The sequence below is a fragment of the Enhydra lutris genome, unplaced genomic scaffold, assembly GCF_002288905.1.
Source record: "Enhydra lutris kenyoni isolate GAN:26980312 unplaced genomic scaffold, ASM228890v2 scaffoldscaffold43, whole genome shotgun sequence".
NCBI lineage: Eukaryota > Metazoa > Chordata > Mammalia > Carnivora > Mustelidae > Enhydra > Enhydra lutris.
In genome coordinates, this window is record NW_019154127.1 from 12,447,041 (window position 1) to 12,463,133 (window position 16,093).

Sequence of the window (16,093 nt, forward strand, 5' to 3'; positions counted from 1 at the left end):
CCCCCCCCCACGCCCCGCACCACGCACACAGCCGCGCGGGCTTGGGGGCGGCGGTCCCGGAGGGAGACCCCGCCGTCCGTCGGGCGCTCAGGGCGGCTGGTCCACCCGCCTCGAGTTTCTGGGCGCGGGGGATCCGGGGCTGTGGAGAACCCGCCGCACCTGCCCGGCCGGCAGCCGGCACTTCCGCGGGACCAAAACAAGAGCACGCGCACCTGCCGGCTCCGCCCCGCCCTGCGCTACGGCCAATCGCGGCTGCGCGGGCGGGGCGCGGGCGGGGCCGGCGCGGCGGGGCGGGGCCGAGGAGCCCCAGCGGCAGCCCGAGCCCGAGCCCGCGCGGGGCGCAGCGGCCCAGCCTGGAGCGAGCGCAGCCTCGTGCCCGCCGCCCGTGCCCGCCGCCGCCGCCGCCGCCGCCCGTGCCCGCCGCCCCCAGGGCATGGCCTGTCTGATGGCCGCTTTCTCGGTCGGCACCGCCATGGTGAGTGAGCGCATCCTCCGCCCGCGGGGCTTTCTTCCGTTCCCCGGCAGAGCCAGGAACGCACAAAGACCCGCACCCTCACCCTGGCGGCCGCCCCTGGGTTCCCGAGGAGAAGCCCGGCTCCGACTGCCAGCCCTGACCACCTGGAGACGCGGGGTGCTCCTTGCGCCCTCAGGGGCCGCGGGGCAGGCGGAGGGGCCAGGAGCCTGCGGGGGGCGGCCAGCAGCCCCACAAGTGCACCGATTGGCCCCCCCTCGGCCTCCTCCGGGTAGGGTCCTGGGGCCGGGTTCCTGAGCGCACTGGGGAGGGTGGCAGCTTGGGTCGGAGCGAAGGGGCGGGGGTCCTCCCTGCCGGCACGCGCGGCCGGGGCTCGGGAACCGGCACTTCTCGCGCCACCCTCCGGAGCGCCGGGCACGGTCTGGGGGAACAAAAGAGGGAGCTGCTCCCCGAGAACCGGAGCCTGCTCTGCCCCTGGCGCTCCCCGGGGGACAACAACCTCTCCCGGACCTGCTGGGGAGGGGGCAGCCGATTCTGGGGAGGCAGCCCAGGGACCAGCCTGGATACCTGCAGGCCACCTTTTCCGCACCCTGGACAGAGACCGGGGTGGGGACAGGGACGCGGGTCTCCCGCTCCCGAGGGTGCCAGATCCGTAGGGGACCCCCAGGCGCCGGCAGATGAGTATGAGACACAGTGACGTCACGGCTTGTCCCAGGGATGGACCAAAGTCTCCTCTTGCCCCTTTCTTAGAGCTCCTCCATAAATTCACATTAGGAAAAAAACAACCCAAAATACCCAAAACAACACACTAGCCGCCGACCCATCCATCCTGGGGCCTTTTATTTTTCTGCCTAGCGCCCCGACCTTGCAGTTCGGCACTTACGGACTAGATCTCGGGTCATCTAAAGTACAAATAGGAAGTATTCCGAATCCTAGCCCACCTCGCCCTCCCTTTCCAGCCCTCTCTCCGTCGTCTGCCTATGGATTTACTATCCTGCTAATTACTCCCCATAGGCTGGGAGCCCACAGCGCGCAGCACGCACCGGGGTTTCACCCCCACCTTATTTAATTTTTAGCATCCTGTGTTTGAAGTCAGCAGGGCTCGGCAGGGTTTGACCGACAGTTACCTCTTGCCTTGAGCCCAAGGGAAAAAAAGCGTAGCTGGCTGTCTGCGCATGCGCTCCCTCACCACCGCATCCCAGGCCTCCAAACAGGTTACCGTAGAACACATACCGAGCGTCGCCGGCTCATTATATAATGATTTTGTGTAAACCGATAGAATGGGGCTGCAGGCGTGCTTGGGACGTTGGTGGAGCAGGGGCGGGGGCGGGGGAAGGAGGACTCGCCGACCAGGTCCCCTCTGCGGCCATGCCTTGCCTTCCTTACTTGTCCTCTCAAGCAGGAGGTGGGGGATGCAACCACAGGAAAGGCAGCCCCTCCTCCTGACATTTGCTTTTATCTGATCCAACGTTCGGGTACGCCTGGCCATTCTTCCTTTTACATTTGTGCATAGCTCTGGGATTCCTAAATTATGCTGATAATGGAAAATTTGGGAGGTTATTAGGGTAGCTGTAGGTAAGGAAGGTTTCAGACCTTTTAGGTGCCAGGTAACTCTTGAAGTCCTTTCAAAGCTGCAAAAGTGGCTTATACATGTGAAAAAACAACGAATCGGAATGTTTTAAGATATAGATTTTTTTTCATGTCAGGATTTTTTAGTGCTATGTTCTAGTTTGAGGCAGACCCAGAACCCCACTGTTCTGTGCTCACATGGAGACACTAACCACTGGGCTTATTTCTTCGGGGAACATTGTTTTGTTTGAAAAACCATTTTCCTCCTCAAAAATCTTGTATTTTTTTTTTTTTAAGTTTAAAACATTCTACCCAAGTCGTAAACAAAGAGCCCCTGAGAGAGCCTCAGTGTCCTGAGCCTTCCCTCACTCCCTGCTCTGGGGTCCTACCTGGGACCGACTGTGCCAGGTGTGAGTCTGGAAGAGCTGACTTGGAAATTGCTCGAAGCTCCTGGCCTTGCACTGGGCTGGGAGGGGCAGGCACAAGGTCCCAGCAGGGTGGTGGTGTTCGGGGCTGATCAAAGTGGGGTTCAGTGGTGATGAAGTCTTCAGTCTAGGTGACCACACACGGAGTACCTGCCTTTGGCTTAGTTAAGGGTGTGACATGTGGATTATTTCCCCCATGGTAGTAGCCTTGAAGATTCCTGGCTAGCGTTTTCCTCTCAGGTGCCCGGGGTACCCGGCAGGGACTTGCCCTCCAATTGAAGGGTCCACTGGTCTGGGTGGGCACCAAGCCCAGCCTCGACACATGGGAGAGAGAACTGAGAGAGAAGCGTGTGCCAAATGCCTGCCGCCTGCATCTTCCTCTTCCTTTTCCTCCCTTCCCCATGAGCTGTGGGAAGAAGTTTCTATCTCTCATTGCGTGTCCCTGGGTAAATAGCGTGAACCAGCCTCACAGCGGCCTGGGGGCCTGTTAGAGACCCTCCCCAGCAAAACAGGCATCTCTGTATGCTTGTATTTCAAGTGAAATCAGCACGCAAGAAAATATTCTCAGGAACGACAGGCAGCAGCAGTCCCAGATAGGGTCTCCTCGGCATTCCACGCCCATGAATGGATTTACTATTATTTACCACTTATGCGGCACAAACTGCGTGTGGACGGGGAGGTCGAAGATCCCAGATGCTGGGAAAAAATAGGGAGACATGCAACGAAAGGGAACCAATGGGGAGGGAAGATGTATTTGTTTCATTTTTAATGAGCTCAGGAGGCTGAGGACAAGCTAGCTGTAACCTACATTGCCAGCCGCTCTGGTCTGCGGATCCGTTTCCAGAGAGCTGGTCTATTTCAGAATGACAGCCACTGCCTCCCATCATCCAAGGTTTCATGATTTTATTAAATGGGCAAGGTCATTGGATATCCGTGGAAGAAAGGTGGGTAATGGTATGCGCTGCTTGGGTGTCCGTTTTTTTTTTTTTGTTTTTTTTTTTTTTTTTTTTTTTTGAGGGAGGGTGATGGGATTCTCTGGTTTCCTCAGTTTCTTGTGGCTTTTACTCTAATGGGTAGGGGCTGGCATGACCCAGGGTCACGAACAACTTGCCTCTAGAAAGCTAAGCAACATGTGAGTGCTGTTAAGGACACTGGCTGGGATAGCCGGGCGCAGAGGGGAAGCCACAGGAGCTGGACCCTGGCTTGGCTACTCATTAACCATGGGTCTCCGGCAGGAGGCCTTCTCTGTGTCTTAGAGCCCAATTCTGAACAGAGTGGGAGATGGCGATCCCCCCAGTGCTGTGGAGATAGTAAGAGGCATCCCTTCTGCAGCCTAGAGTTTCCTGGGTCTAGGGCATTGTCGGGCCCATAGTCACTGTTGTCTATGATCACTCACCTGGGATGTGGGAGGCATTATTTAATACTTAAATAATGAGTCCTTGACTCTGCCTCCTCCCACCCTCTCTCCCAGATCAGTTTAGTCACCCCGCTTTGTCCTACTGGCCTGTCCGCTTGCCTCCCTCCCCACCGCCACTAGGTGCTTAAGGCCACCGTCACCCTCCCATATGCATGTCGCCGCAGGAGATGGTTTGTAATTACAGTTTCTGGTCCATTGCCTCCATTTCAGAACCCTTGGTGCCCACCCCCAAGACTTCTAGATAAAGTGCAAAACCCTTCACAGGGTTTGCAAGTGCTTCACACGCAGACCCCATGTGTGTCCAGTTTCCTCTGAGCCTCCCACCCTCCCTCCTTCCCTACCACCTGGAAGCGGAGCTCCAGCCTCTGAATGTCCCTCAGATCCAGATGTTCTGCTCCCTCCTGCCGCTGAGCCTTTGCACATGCTCTTCCCTTGCAGGCGCCCTCCTCCCACCCCACCTGGTCTCATTCCGGCTCTGGCCTCAGGGCATTGTGACTGCCCGCAGCACTCTTGTCTGGGACCCCAACCTTGATGGGGAGCTTGCTGTCTGCCTGGCTGGCTTGACCCCCGGGGCTTTGCTGGGGGCTCTCATTCCTGGACGAGTGAGTGAGCAAGAGAAGAGACGGGCTTGGAGTCTGCCTGCCACAGCCAGGGAGAGCGCGCGGCACCATCTGGACGGGCCGTGGCAGCTGGGAGGCCAGGGTGGAGGTCCTGGGAGCCGCCTCTGGTGGGGAGCCGCTGGATCTCCCTGCTCCCAGCTGAATCCCCCACAGCTGGAGCTGGGGCTGCCTGTAAGATGTGGGTTTGGAAGCAGACATTTCGCTTTTCCTCGGAGGTGGCTAGTGCGGGGAGCACAGGCTTTGGGGGGCAGGCCTGGAGCAGACGGGTGGCGCTCGGCACCCGCTGTAGGTGCTGGAGCGGTGTTGGGTGTGTCTGCCCGGTGCCCAAAGTCAGGTGTGTGCTGAGCTAGGGCAGGGCCTGCTGTCATTCCTTCAAGGGGCCCCAGCATGGAAGGCAGCGGGCAGAGCCGCGGCAGAGGCCGTGTCCCGCACACCCCACCCGACCCCCACCGCAGAGCAGAGGGGCCCTGAGGAGTCCGTGGCCAGGCAGACGCAAGCCTTCCCGGCCTCAGCCTCAGGACCGCAGGAACCTACTTCTGTTTGCGTGTGAATGTTTCACATGTTTGGTGCCAGCATCAAACCGAGCTTAATTTTCTCAGTTTTACTTGGCACTTGAATTTTTATCCACAGAATGTTAGAGTCCGTGAGCTAAGTTTTATTTGGTTAAGCTTTTCAGAGGTAGGAGATGCCTGGGAGGGCTGTGTGTGTGTGTGTGTGTATGTGTGTATGTCTTTTACCTAAACAGCAGAGCAACATTTTCAAACATGACAAGAACCCGAAATCCGTGTGCACACATCGCCCCTCGCCCGACGTGTGCTTCTAAATACTCGGAAACTTAGAGCAGCCGAGATTTTTTTTTAAAGATGTATTTGTGTATTATTTTAGAGAGGGGGCGGGGCGGAGGCAGAGGGAGAGAGAATCTCAAGCAGACTCCCGCTGAGCGAGGAGCCCCATGTGAGGCTTGATCTTGCGACCCTGAGATCATAACCTGAGCTGAAATCAAGAGTCTGACATTTAACCACAGGAGCCACCCAGCTGCCCCAGGCCTCCAAGATTTCTGAGGCTTTCAATACCGTGATGGAAAGAACCCCAGCTTTTCAGTGGTGCAGTCAGGGACCCTAAAGAGGGCGCTCTAATGGGGGGAGAGCGGGGTGTCCTCAGTCCTCCCGCGGGCAGAAGGGCCAGGATCATCGGCAAGGGTGATCGATGGGCTCTCCCAATATGGCACTCAACTGGATGGAGGAGAGGTGCCAAAGGCCCTCACTTTGGCACTGTGCAACGCTCTCTTTGGACTCGAGAGACAGCCAGGAAAAGCACCACGCAGTCTTTGTCCGCTCCAGGGTGGCTCTGTGTTTTGTACCTGAAGCCCATCGATCTGCTCAGGGTTGCCAAGCTCTTAGATAAAGATGTTCCTTTCTTTGCATAAATACTTTCGGTGCTTGGCATACCTATGTGCTGACTCCCAAGGGAAGCTTCCAGAAGCTGACGTTGCTACCCAGTGTCAGGTCCTCCGGTTGCAGCAGGAGGAACACCTCCTCTTTCGATGACTCGGTTCGGGGATCAGTGCTGCCCCACGCCGGACTGTAGGGCTCGCAGCAAGATCCAGAGAGTGTCTGAGTCTCCATTTTGTCATGTGTACAACAGAGAGAGCGAGCAACCAGCCTCCCCAACGTCCCGCGCTAGGAGGAGGAGACAGTGAGAGGCAGAGCTGGAAGTGAACTGGGAAATTCGCAGGAAGACACAAGGCCGATGCCTGCCCAACCGAGCCTCGGCTCTTGGAAAATGTTCTTGAGCTTCCACGGGAAGGCACTAAAACAGCTCATTTTAAGTCAAACGCTCCCAATTACACATTTCTTAGGGGCTCCATGCATCTGTACCTGGTATTTGAATGAGTGGACTTCGTGTAAATACATCATTTTCACGGCAGCCAGTGTTTGGACTCTTTGAGACAAGCAAGTCCTTTGTTATAGTTTCGAGAGTCGATCTGAGGATTCCGCAGTGAGATTTTGGTAGATTAGTTTACTCTTCTACCTTAGGCATATAGATATATATATAAATGCAATAGAAGCAGTGATAGCGAGAGATGACCAACCCCTCCCGGTCAGCGCGGGGCGGTCACGTCCCAAGGGTTGCCGTGGGTAATCGGTGACCCCGAGCCCCATGGCTAGTCCCTGGCGCCCTTCCCTTTGCGGAGCTCCTCACCTCTCTTGTGCTTCCTGCCCGTCTCTTCTAGAATGCCAGCAGTTACTCCGCAGCCATGACCGAGCCCAAGTCCGTGTGCGTCTCGGTGGACGAGGTGGTCTCGGGTAACACGGAGGCCTCGGAGACCGACCTGCTGAACGGGCATCTGAAGAAGGTAGACAACAACCTCACGGAGGCCCAGCGCTTCTCATCCCTGCCACGCAGGGCGGCTGTGAACATTGAATTCAAGGACCTCTCCTACTCGGTCCCGGAAGGACCGTGGTGGAGGAAGAAAGGTAGGGAGGGCTGCTGTGCGCACAGGGCGGAGGGGGGTAGCCTGCGGGGGGTGGGGGGGGAGGCGACAGGTGGGCGGGACCATCGGAGTCTGGAATTCAGGAGGCGGGAGCCTTCCCACTCCCATCCCTGCTGCTGCAGCCAGTTTCTTTAATGGCTTTGTGGCCGACTTGTCCTCGCCTCTAACGTGAACAGGCTGGATGAGCGGACTCCCGATTCCCGCTGGCTCTTCTGTCCTGGTACGATGACAGAGACTCTCAGCGTCCACGCGTGCTGGCTGCCCCTGTGGGCTCGGCCCTCTTTGCTGAGTGCCCTTGATGTTGGTCTCTCAAGAGGGGATGGTTTCTGACTGTTTTGGAGGAAAGGAAGGCAGGGGCTCCCTCCCAAGTTTGAAGGGGTACAAAGTAGCTGGTGACCTAGCGCGGCCTCTCTGGCACCCGATCGTCTGCATTGTGAATAGTGACGAGGGGATATGAATAGACCATTGTCCAATGAGCTGCGGAAAGGAAGACAGAGGACCGGGAGGCTCTGGGTTCGCCGTGGTTTGCTGCGTGTTCGCGGGATGTGGCGACCGACGCCGCTATTTGGAGTTTCCTTGCGCCCCGCGTGTTCTGTGCTGGCTCTGGGTTTCCGAAGTGTGTAGAGTTAATGCTTCCCTGAGTTGGCGTTTCTTTGTCCAGCCTGACCTGTTTCTTCCTGTGGACCTTACTCCGCGTGTCCCCCTGCACCGAGCGCCCATCCTGCACCCTCCTTCAGGCGGGTGGGGGGCCAGTTGGGAGAGGGCGCGTCCCACGTCCCCCCAGGAACAGCAGCCTGTGGGTTCTAATGAGCCATCTACCAGGACAGGGACGTCTGTGAGGAATCTGGAACAAGGACAGTGACCCAGGTGCTGCTCCTCGTTTTCCAGGATGACCCACCAAGACTTTTTTAGTGTTCATTTTCTTGTCTTTTCCCGCTCTTACCTTCCTTTTGTTCTCCTACTCCCTTGACGCTAAGCTGTTGAGATTGTTGGCATGGACGCCCTCGGCTTCCTTGTGACCCCGGTGCTGGACCCTTGACGGACTGGCCCCTGGGACCTGCTCGCCACCCGGGTTGCCAGATGACTTCATGTCTGTTTGTACAACCAGGAACATGTCCTTAGTCTTATCAGTGGCCAAACGCACGCTGCCGTCTGACACTTGCGTTATCAGAGCTTTGCCGGCCAATGTTGTAAGGAAAGCAAACCTGTGGCGGGCTCAGGGTTGGGTCCGTCCGTGTGAGCCCATTAAAGTTTCAACACAGGCTTCCTCACAGCCTTTTCCTTCCCACAGTGAACGAAGAAACTTAGGGAAAACCTCGCCGAGCCACTAGGAGGGCCTCGTTGCTTTGGCTTGGTTGGTCTAGACAGAGACCGTGGCGGGCCTGCGATTTTGGCACATCTGTTACTTGTGGCCGCAGAAACGGCCATGAGGTTTGGATGGGTGTCCCTGACGGTGAAGGTGGTGAGAAAACGGTGGAAAGAATCTCGGTTCGACATGCAACACAGCCAGTGCTCGCGGTTTGCGAAATGGAGAACAGCATTTCCTATTCAAGGAAGGGGCTTGTGGATCCCATGCTCTCTACGTGTTAGAACTCGTCGCGCTAATTGTCCAGGTCAGCCAGTGGTGACGGCCTCTTTATTAGTGAGGGAGGGGCCCCCCCTGCCCCTCCCCAGCCGCCTCCTTGGAAGCTCCGCCCTGGTGGCCTCCAGACAGAAGCTTGCCCTACAGTAACCTGTGTGGGCTCCGGAGGGGAGGAGCAGGAAGTGGGCCCCATGGGACCTGCTGGTGAGTCAGAGATGGTTGGGGCCAGAGGGGAAGAAGGGCAGCGTCGACCTGCTGTGTCCCAGTTGCTGGCTTCTGAACCAGAGGGGCCTGATGTCTGGCTTCCTTCCCTGCCCCCCGCTTCAGCACCTGTTTCCGCTTTGCTCCCCCAGCCCTTCCCCCCGCTGGGTGCCCCATCATTTCCTCTGTTCTCAGTACCCTGAAATTCGGAATTTAGATGGCTAACCACTTCCCATGAATTTAGAGTGGGAAATGCTTCTCACTGAGTAGAAAGGAAACAGAGCGGTGGAGGGGCTCGCCTGGGAACCTGAGTCCGGATGTCCCATGCCTCGCCTCAGGGAGACAGCACTGCCCCTCGGACTTGGTGCCCACAGGGTCTCGGCCCTGCGGCTTGGCGGGCTGGCTGCTGTATCAGGCTGCGAGCTGCGGCCAGGGAAACCCAGAGCTCCCAGTAGGCTCGGAACGTGGGGACCATATCTCCCCGACTAAGAGCCCCCCAGGGCAAATCATAAAAGTAGGCATTAAATTTGGAACCGGTCATCTGGGCTGCCCCAGGGGAGGTCCCTGGGCAGGGACCTGCCAATCTGCCTTTCCCACCCCGTTTACCACATTCTCATGGGTGAGCCCCCTCCTTCCTGGGGTCCCGCTCCTTTGCCCTCGGGGTGGGATCCTGCCTTTCCTGCTCTTGTTCCTCTGGCTGTTGGCGATTGCCGTGGCACCCAGCCATGATTCAGCTAAGCTGAGAAGTAAAACCCAGACAATCCGCGGGCCCGTTTCTCACTGGAGCCGTTGCATGTCCGGCATCCCCTCTGTGAGAGGCCACGTGTGGCCAACCTTTGGGGTGGGGGCTCTTTCTCTTACTTCTCTCAGCACGTGCGTTTTGCTGAATTTCTTTTTTAAGGCTTATTTACTTCAGAGAGAGAAAGAGCAAGCATGGGGTGGGGGGGGACAGAGGGAGAAAGAAAGTCTAAGCTGGCTCCGTGTTGAGCGTGGAGCCCCATGTGCAGCTCGATCTCATGACTCTGAGAACGTGACCAGAGCGGAAACCCAGAGTCAGACGCTTCACCAACTGCACGGCCCAGGCGCCCCGTGGGGAGGGCGGTTTGTTTAAAATTCAGCTTTCCGTGTTGAGCTCCCCAGAGCGATCACACTGGGCCTGGACGCCCTGGCATTTCCGGGACGTGAATTCCTGGAGGGCCCGGCTCCAGGGAACCACAGTGATGGTGCAAGGTCAGAGCCAAGGCCGGACCCGCGGTCCGACTCCTGCTCCAGCTCTCTTCCCATCACAGAGACACTGGACCCCTCCGTATGTTCCAGAGCAGCCTCTTCCTCCCACGGCTTCTCCCAGAACCAGGTGCTGGGACCCAGCTCGACACAGAATGTGGTAGCCAAGCTTGGCCATGTGATTGGAATAATGTTAGAAACTCCTACACGATCATTTTAAAGAGAGCGTCCTAATCCTCGCAAGAAAGGTGGCACGTAAATCAAATCCGTGGCATCATTGGGAAGATGTCAGGCGCTGGTTCTTTAAAACCCTTAAGCGGGACGATTGCCAAGCACTGAATATGGCATCGAACAAACATCTCTACACTTTCAATTGTCGTAACATTTTCACCATATGATTAATGATGTCTTTGGAGGAAAAACCAGATCATATAATAGATTCCTAGTAGAGAACATAATTGTGAAAAGAAGTGTTCTCGGGAGAACGAGTACACCCCAAGGATAATTTCACCAGCTTCTGATGTGGTAATTACTTTCCCCCAAGGAATGTACTCACATAGCACAAGTGGATGGGACAAATGATCTAGAAGAGTGTGGACGTGGGCACACACAAGCCCCTGTGTCGGGGACGTGTAGGGACGGTCTGCTCTGGAGGTCCTCATTCGCCCTCACTGTGACTTTGAAAGTGGCTTCCGTTCCTGTAAAGAAGACACCATGTTGGGAATGTTTAGGACCCCCGATTAAGAACAGAATCCCCCTCATGAAATTCTCAGGGGAATGTGCCACCGCGGGAGGTGACAGGGACGTCTCACACTTAAATAGCACTTGATGGCTTTCAGGGCTGGGTCACACAGGTGCTGTCCTCAGGATGTGACCCATCACGAGGAACAAGGAGAGTACTTGGGGTACTGGAGAGCAGTGCTCCCCAAGGAAACCCGGGTCGTTTCTGTCTGGAGAATTAAAGCCATGCGTGGGGCCCTTTGGCTCAGGGCCAATTCTGATTGGCCTCTCTCTCTCCCCGTGGAATGCATGAGGTTCAGAGATAGGCCCTGAGTCCCAGGTGCACAGAAGATGGCAATGGAAAAGCTGGTCTGTACAATTTGGGGCCAGGGCCCAGTGAGGAACCTGGTAAGCCCCTGGCCCCGAGGCCACGCACAATCAGACCACCGTGGCCCGGGGCTGTTGTGACCCATCTGATGAAACCATTAGGCAGTGCCTCGACTGTTAACACTGGTGGATGTCCCTTTTAATTGACCTGTGGGGTTGTCAGTCTCCTTTACCATTCCTAAGGACCCAGAAATGATCTCCTCGGCCTTGGGACAGGCTCCAGCTGTCCCGTCCCCTCACCAGAGAGGTGAGCTGCTGTGTATGGCTTTCACATAAACAGGTGACATGATTCTTAGAAATTATCTACGCCTCCCATGATTACCTGGCGACAGAATTCAGGCCGAGAAGGAAAGGAATCCTACCACGGGCGCTAGAGAGTTCTCTCCACCGCGCCTCGGCCTGGCACCTGTCTCAGCACGGGGATTCTGGTGCACGGACCAGCATATGGGCTCACTCTGAAACTCTACCTCCCAGCCTCCGCCTCACTAAATAACCAGGAAGGAGTTAGAACCTTCTGGGCGGATCCACATCGAATTATCCATCCTGCTCTGCGTCTAAGCTTTAAAACGCATTCTCAAATTAAAGTTTGCTTTCTCTTAATTTCCAAAGCTACCTCCCGGGCCCACAGTGACAGACGGGCTAAAATGAGTGGAATGCGCTAGCAATAAATCCCTTTCAGGAATTCCATTAAGGGAAGACTGGACTCCAACCCGGGGCTGGCTGGCTCAGTGCCAACCACGGGGGCAGGGACAGGGACAGAAGGCCTCGAGTGGAGGACTGTGGGGCTCCCGCGGTGGCTGTGGGCTCGCGGAAGGGTGGGGCTGCTCAGGTTCCAGGGGGTTCTGATGGCCCCCAGCACAAATGAATGAGTTTCGTGTGCTCCCTGGGAACCATCATGCTAAAGTGGATTTGGGGGGTAGGTACAAAAGAAGATTGTTTTTAATACTCTGCCTTTGTCTTTATTTGAGACGGCAGCTAGTCTTCTAGGGCAGTGGGATGAACCTATCTATACCTTGCTCCAAGGGCTCGTTGCTTGAGGCTGGGGCGTTTACAAAGGAAGCCCAGTGGCCCTACGTTGCCATGGACAGCCCAGAGCCGGAGCGCTCCTCCCTTCTCCTCTGGGGCCAATTCTTTGGTCCTCAGTCCTTGGTGGTTCCCTCGGGCAGGCAGGCAAGCCGCCCACTCAGGCCCTTTGGTGAGGAGGTCTTCTGGAACAGTCTTGATCTTCTGCTTCGTGGGCTTTGAAAACACACTGAGGAGGGACCGGCTCTCCCACGGAATCATAACACAGGGGTGCATAGCGACCATGTTCAACACCAAAGAGGGGCTAGTTTCCAAGGAGAGCGTTAACATCCAAGAGTCTCCATGCTCCTCTTCTGCAGCGGGCAGCCAGCCTGGAAGCCCAGCCATCACCAGCTGGGACCTGCAGTCAGGTGCCCAAGGAAAGGTGTGGCACCATCAGGCTGATGGCCCCTGCAGCTATGGCCTTGGTGGCCCAGCCAACACTGGCCTTGAGATTTCCTTTTCTCCTCCGCTTCCATGTCCGGCCACCCTGTCACTTTCCCATCTGCGGCTTCTCTATTAGGGCACGCTCACCTTTTGTCATTTTCCCAGAGTCTGCTTGTCCCTGAGCCATCTGGTCTCTTCGAGGAGACTTTGCAGTGCTGTGCCCTTTCTCAGTGGGGTGCTGCTGTCACTGTCTCACTTTTTGAAAGGTATTGGTGCCACCCTCGTCTTCACCTGCCAGGTGGGGGCCCTCCTGCCTTCCTTGAACACCCCAGAAATGCTCACATCTTGAGAACTGCACGTTCTTGAGCTCAAAACCCAAACCTAATCTGTCAAGGCAAAGAAATAACCCAAGGTGACATTCGCTGAACCTGAAACCATCCTGTTGTTTATAAATTGGCAGAAAGAAATGCTTAGTAACCGTGCACCCGTTCTTTTTGAGTTCAGTTCTGGAATCAACAGATTTGCTTATTTGAAGGAACAAAGGTAACCACGTGGTCAGCGTAAATCCTACCTGCCCCATCCAGGGGTTTGGAGAAAGGGGGCGGGGCATGGTCTATCAGATCCAGGCTGACCAGCTTCCAAAACTGTTGAGGGGAAGCTTCCCTTCCAGTGAAATATATCTGATACTGAGTGTTTGGCTCATCATACGAGATGAGACACCAAGAGGAGTTTTCAGAGTCAAGGGTGGAGGCCGGCGTGCCTGCAGGGAGGCCCTGTGACCCCCGCCATTGGCTTCCCTTCTCACTCTGCCGCTGTGTTGTCAGCCACCTGCAGCTCTGTGGGGTAAACGGCACTCCGTGTCAACATCAGGACATGCCAGAGTGACTTCCAGATTCTTATTATGCCCAATGGAGACCTATACTGAGAGTCCGAATCTTGGAGGCCCACGGGGCCTCTGAGCTCCTTTGGCCTGACCTCCCGCCGGTGGAGCAACTCTTCTTGCCTCATCCCCGCCAACAGGATGCCAGCCTCTGTCTGGACACTTGCGACAACCAGGGACTGACATCTGCCCGGGTAGTCAGGTCGTTGCTCACACAGTGTAATTCTTAGGAAAGGCTTCTGTCTGTCGTGCTGAAACTGGCTTGGAGTTCATCTGTTGACCCCAGTTCTGCTTTTTGGAACTTCGCAAAAATACTCACAGTCTTGGTCTTGAAATAAGCACACCAATTAGGAAGAGAAAAGGTCTCACCACGTCCAAAAAATAACCAAGTGCATCAAGACCCAGGGTCACCCGAGAAGGAAAACACAGAAGCACGGGGCCCCTGGAGGGAAGGAGGCTCGAGTCTCACTTGGGGCGTGGGCATCACCATGGCATCCCTGGGGGCAGGGTGGCGAGCAGAGCTCATGCTCTCTGGCCCTAAACTGAGGAGTGGGGCTTCACAGACGAGGAGGATGTGAGGCCATCTTTCTGTTTCTTTTATTGTCATAAGGCAACGAAAAGTCCCTTGCCTTCATGTCTCAGTGGCCTATCTTGAAACTGAATCTTTTTAGCGGGAGTTTTACGGGATTTCTTAGTTGTTATTTCTGCCCTCCCATTTTTTTAGGAGAAGTGTTTGTTTTTTTTAATAAAAAGAAAACTGTCCCCTAAGCCCATGCTGTTGGCTTTAGCACACTGTCTTCTGGAAGGCTCATGGGAGGGTCATGGGGGCCTATCAGCACCGACATCTCACCCAGGAGTAAAGGAGGTTTCCAGGGAGACAGATCTCAGATTCAGGTTTAAAACTCAAGTCTTTACCTGTTTCTCAGTGAGCTCCACTGAGAACTCACCTCCTTTTGTCATCTCCTAGGCCCACATCAAACTAACTAACTGAAACGTTCTTGCCTGTGACATACACAGCCCCAGGCCCTGGTGACAGCTAAGGCACCACAGAAGGCCTCCCTGCCTCCCTGGCCAGGCGGTTCCCACGTTTCCTACCTGGGCTAGGCTGGGGGAGGGGACAGTTTCCTTTTCTGGCCTGGGTAGGACCTCCGGCCGCCTGGCTAGGGACTGGGCTGAGCATCTCTGCCCGCCCTCACCCCCCCCCCCCACGATGGGGGTGTCCGGCCACCTGCCCTCCACCTGCCCGCTCCTTCCCAGGGCTGCGAGACTGGCTTGTTATCAAAGAACGGATTCATTCGGGCCAATTTTCACCTGCGCCTTCTCGGCAAGGTGAGGCTCTGGCCGCCGGCCTGGAGGAGGCTCTTCAGCGGGCTTCAAATACGGAGTGAAAACCCATCCCTCTCCTCGGCCGGCTGTGCCAAGGCCGACTCCGCAGCGGGGCTGCCCCCGGGGGTGAGGGGCGCACTAGTCCCTGCGAGACGGCCGACGGCCGGCCGGCCGCACCTGCGCCCACATGCAGATCTGGCCGCGGGTCTGGTGGAGGCCGCCGGGAGGATTTCCGAGGATTTTCGCTTGCCTTGGGAACCGCACCTTGAGGACCGCAGTTACAGCCCTACATGGCCAGGGCCCTAGCGCGCGCGCAGATGCGGGCGGGGCAGGTGCGCGCCGCCGCGCGTGCGCAGTGGCTGCCGCCGCCGTGGCCGCCGCCCGCGCCGGGGTTACTATCGGTCAATGCTCGCGGGTAACCTCGCCGGCTCGGCGCGATTGGCTGCGCGCGGGCCGCTGTTGCTAAGCGGGAGCAGAGGGGCCTAGCGCAGGTGGGATGCTGCGCCCCGGGGCGGCGGGGTCTCCGGGTCTCCGCCTCCCCGGGCCCGGCGCCCCATTGCTGCTGGGATCCCGGGCGCGCCGACCCCGGACGCGCAGATTCGGGGCCCGCCCGGGCCCGCCGAACAGTGGCGCCAGGGCCGCGCGCGCCCCTTCCCGGACCCCGGTTTCGCCCCGGAGCGAGGCCGAAATGGAGCTGATGAATGGAGAGAATCTCCAGGCGATGACGGTTATTTTGATGTCGGCTTAAGCACGACCCGGGGCTCCGCCGGCGTGGGAACAGCGCGCAGACCTGGAGCAGGGCCATCCGCGGGGAAACCGCGGGCGTCCCGTGCAGTGTCTGCGCCCTGGCGGGCCTTCATCATCAGCCTGGGGAGGGTGCGCGAATTTTCCAGACTTCCATTTAAAGTGGAAGGTGGCGCCATTAGGTCGTTCCCTTTGAGATCACCGACTTCTGAATCCCTGTAAAAGCTTCTTGTCTCGTTTGGTTTCAGGCGCACCCGCAGGTGGGGCGCTAAGAGGGCGGGGCCGGGCAGGTTGGGCTGGAAGCACCTGGCCCCAGACCTGGCGCCCTCCATACCCTCAGGTCAGTGTTTAAAAATGAGCAGGGCGGCCTCGGGAGTCCTGGAATTCCCCTTAGGAATCCGGAGCGGGGGATCCAGTAAGCGGGCTGGAATCCGGAGGGCCCAGGCTGCTGAGTCACTTCCAGGCTGGGCGGCAGCCGGCAAGGAGAAGTAACAGCTGAACTTGACCCTGGGTTTGCTGGAGCATCTAGTACACGTGTTTCGTGAACCCACAAAGGTGATGGTAAATACAGCTTCTGCAGCTG

General features: G+C 57.1%; 1 protein-coding gene across 2 annotated transcripts in view; it reads left to right on the top strand.

Annotated features, from left to right (window-relative positions):
- Positions 1–375: 375 nt before the first annotated feature.
- The window catches only part of LOC111155732 (ATP binding cassette subfamily G member 1), a 54,508-nt gene continuing 38,790 nt past the window's right edge, over positions 376–16,093 (top strand). For both annotated transcript variants that reach the window (XM_022516096.1, XM_022516097.1), the window contains exons 1-2: positions 376–475; positions 6,737–6,980. In XM_022516096.1, the coding sequence (XP_022371804.1) occupies positions 434–475; positions 6,737–6,980 (286 nt within the window). In that variant the 5' untranslated portion in view covers positions 376–433. The remainder of the gene's footprint in view (positions 476–6,736; positions 6,981–16,093) is intronic.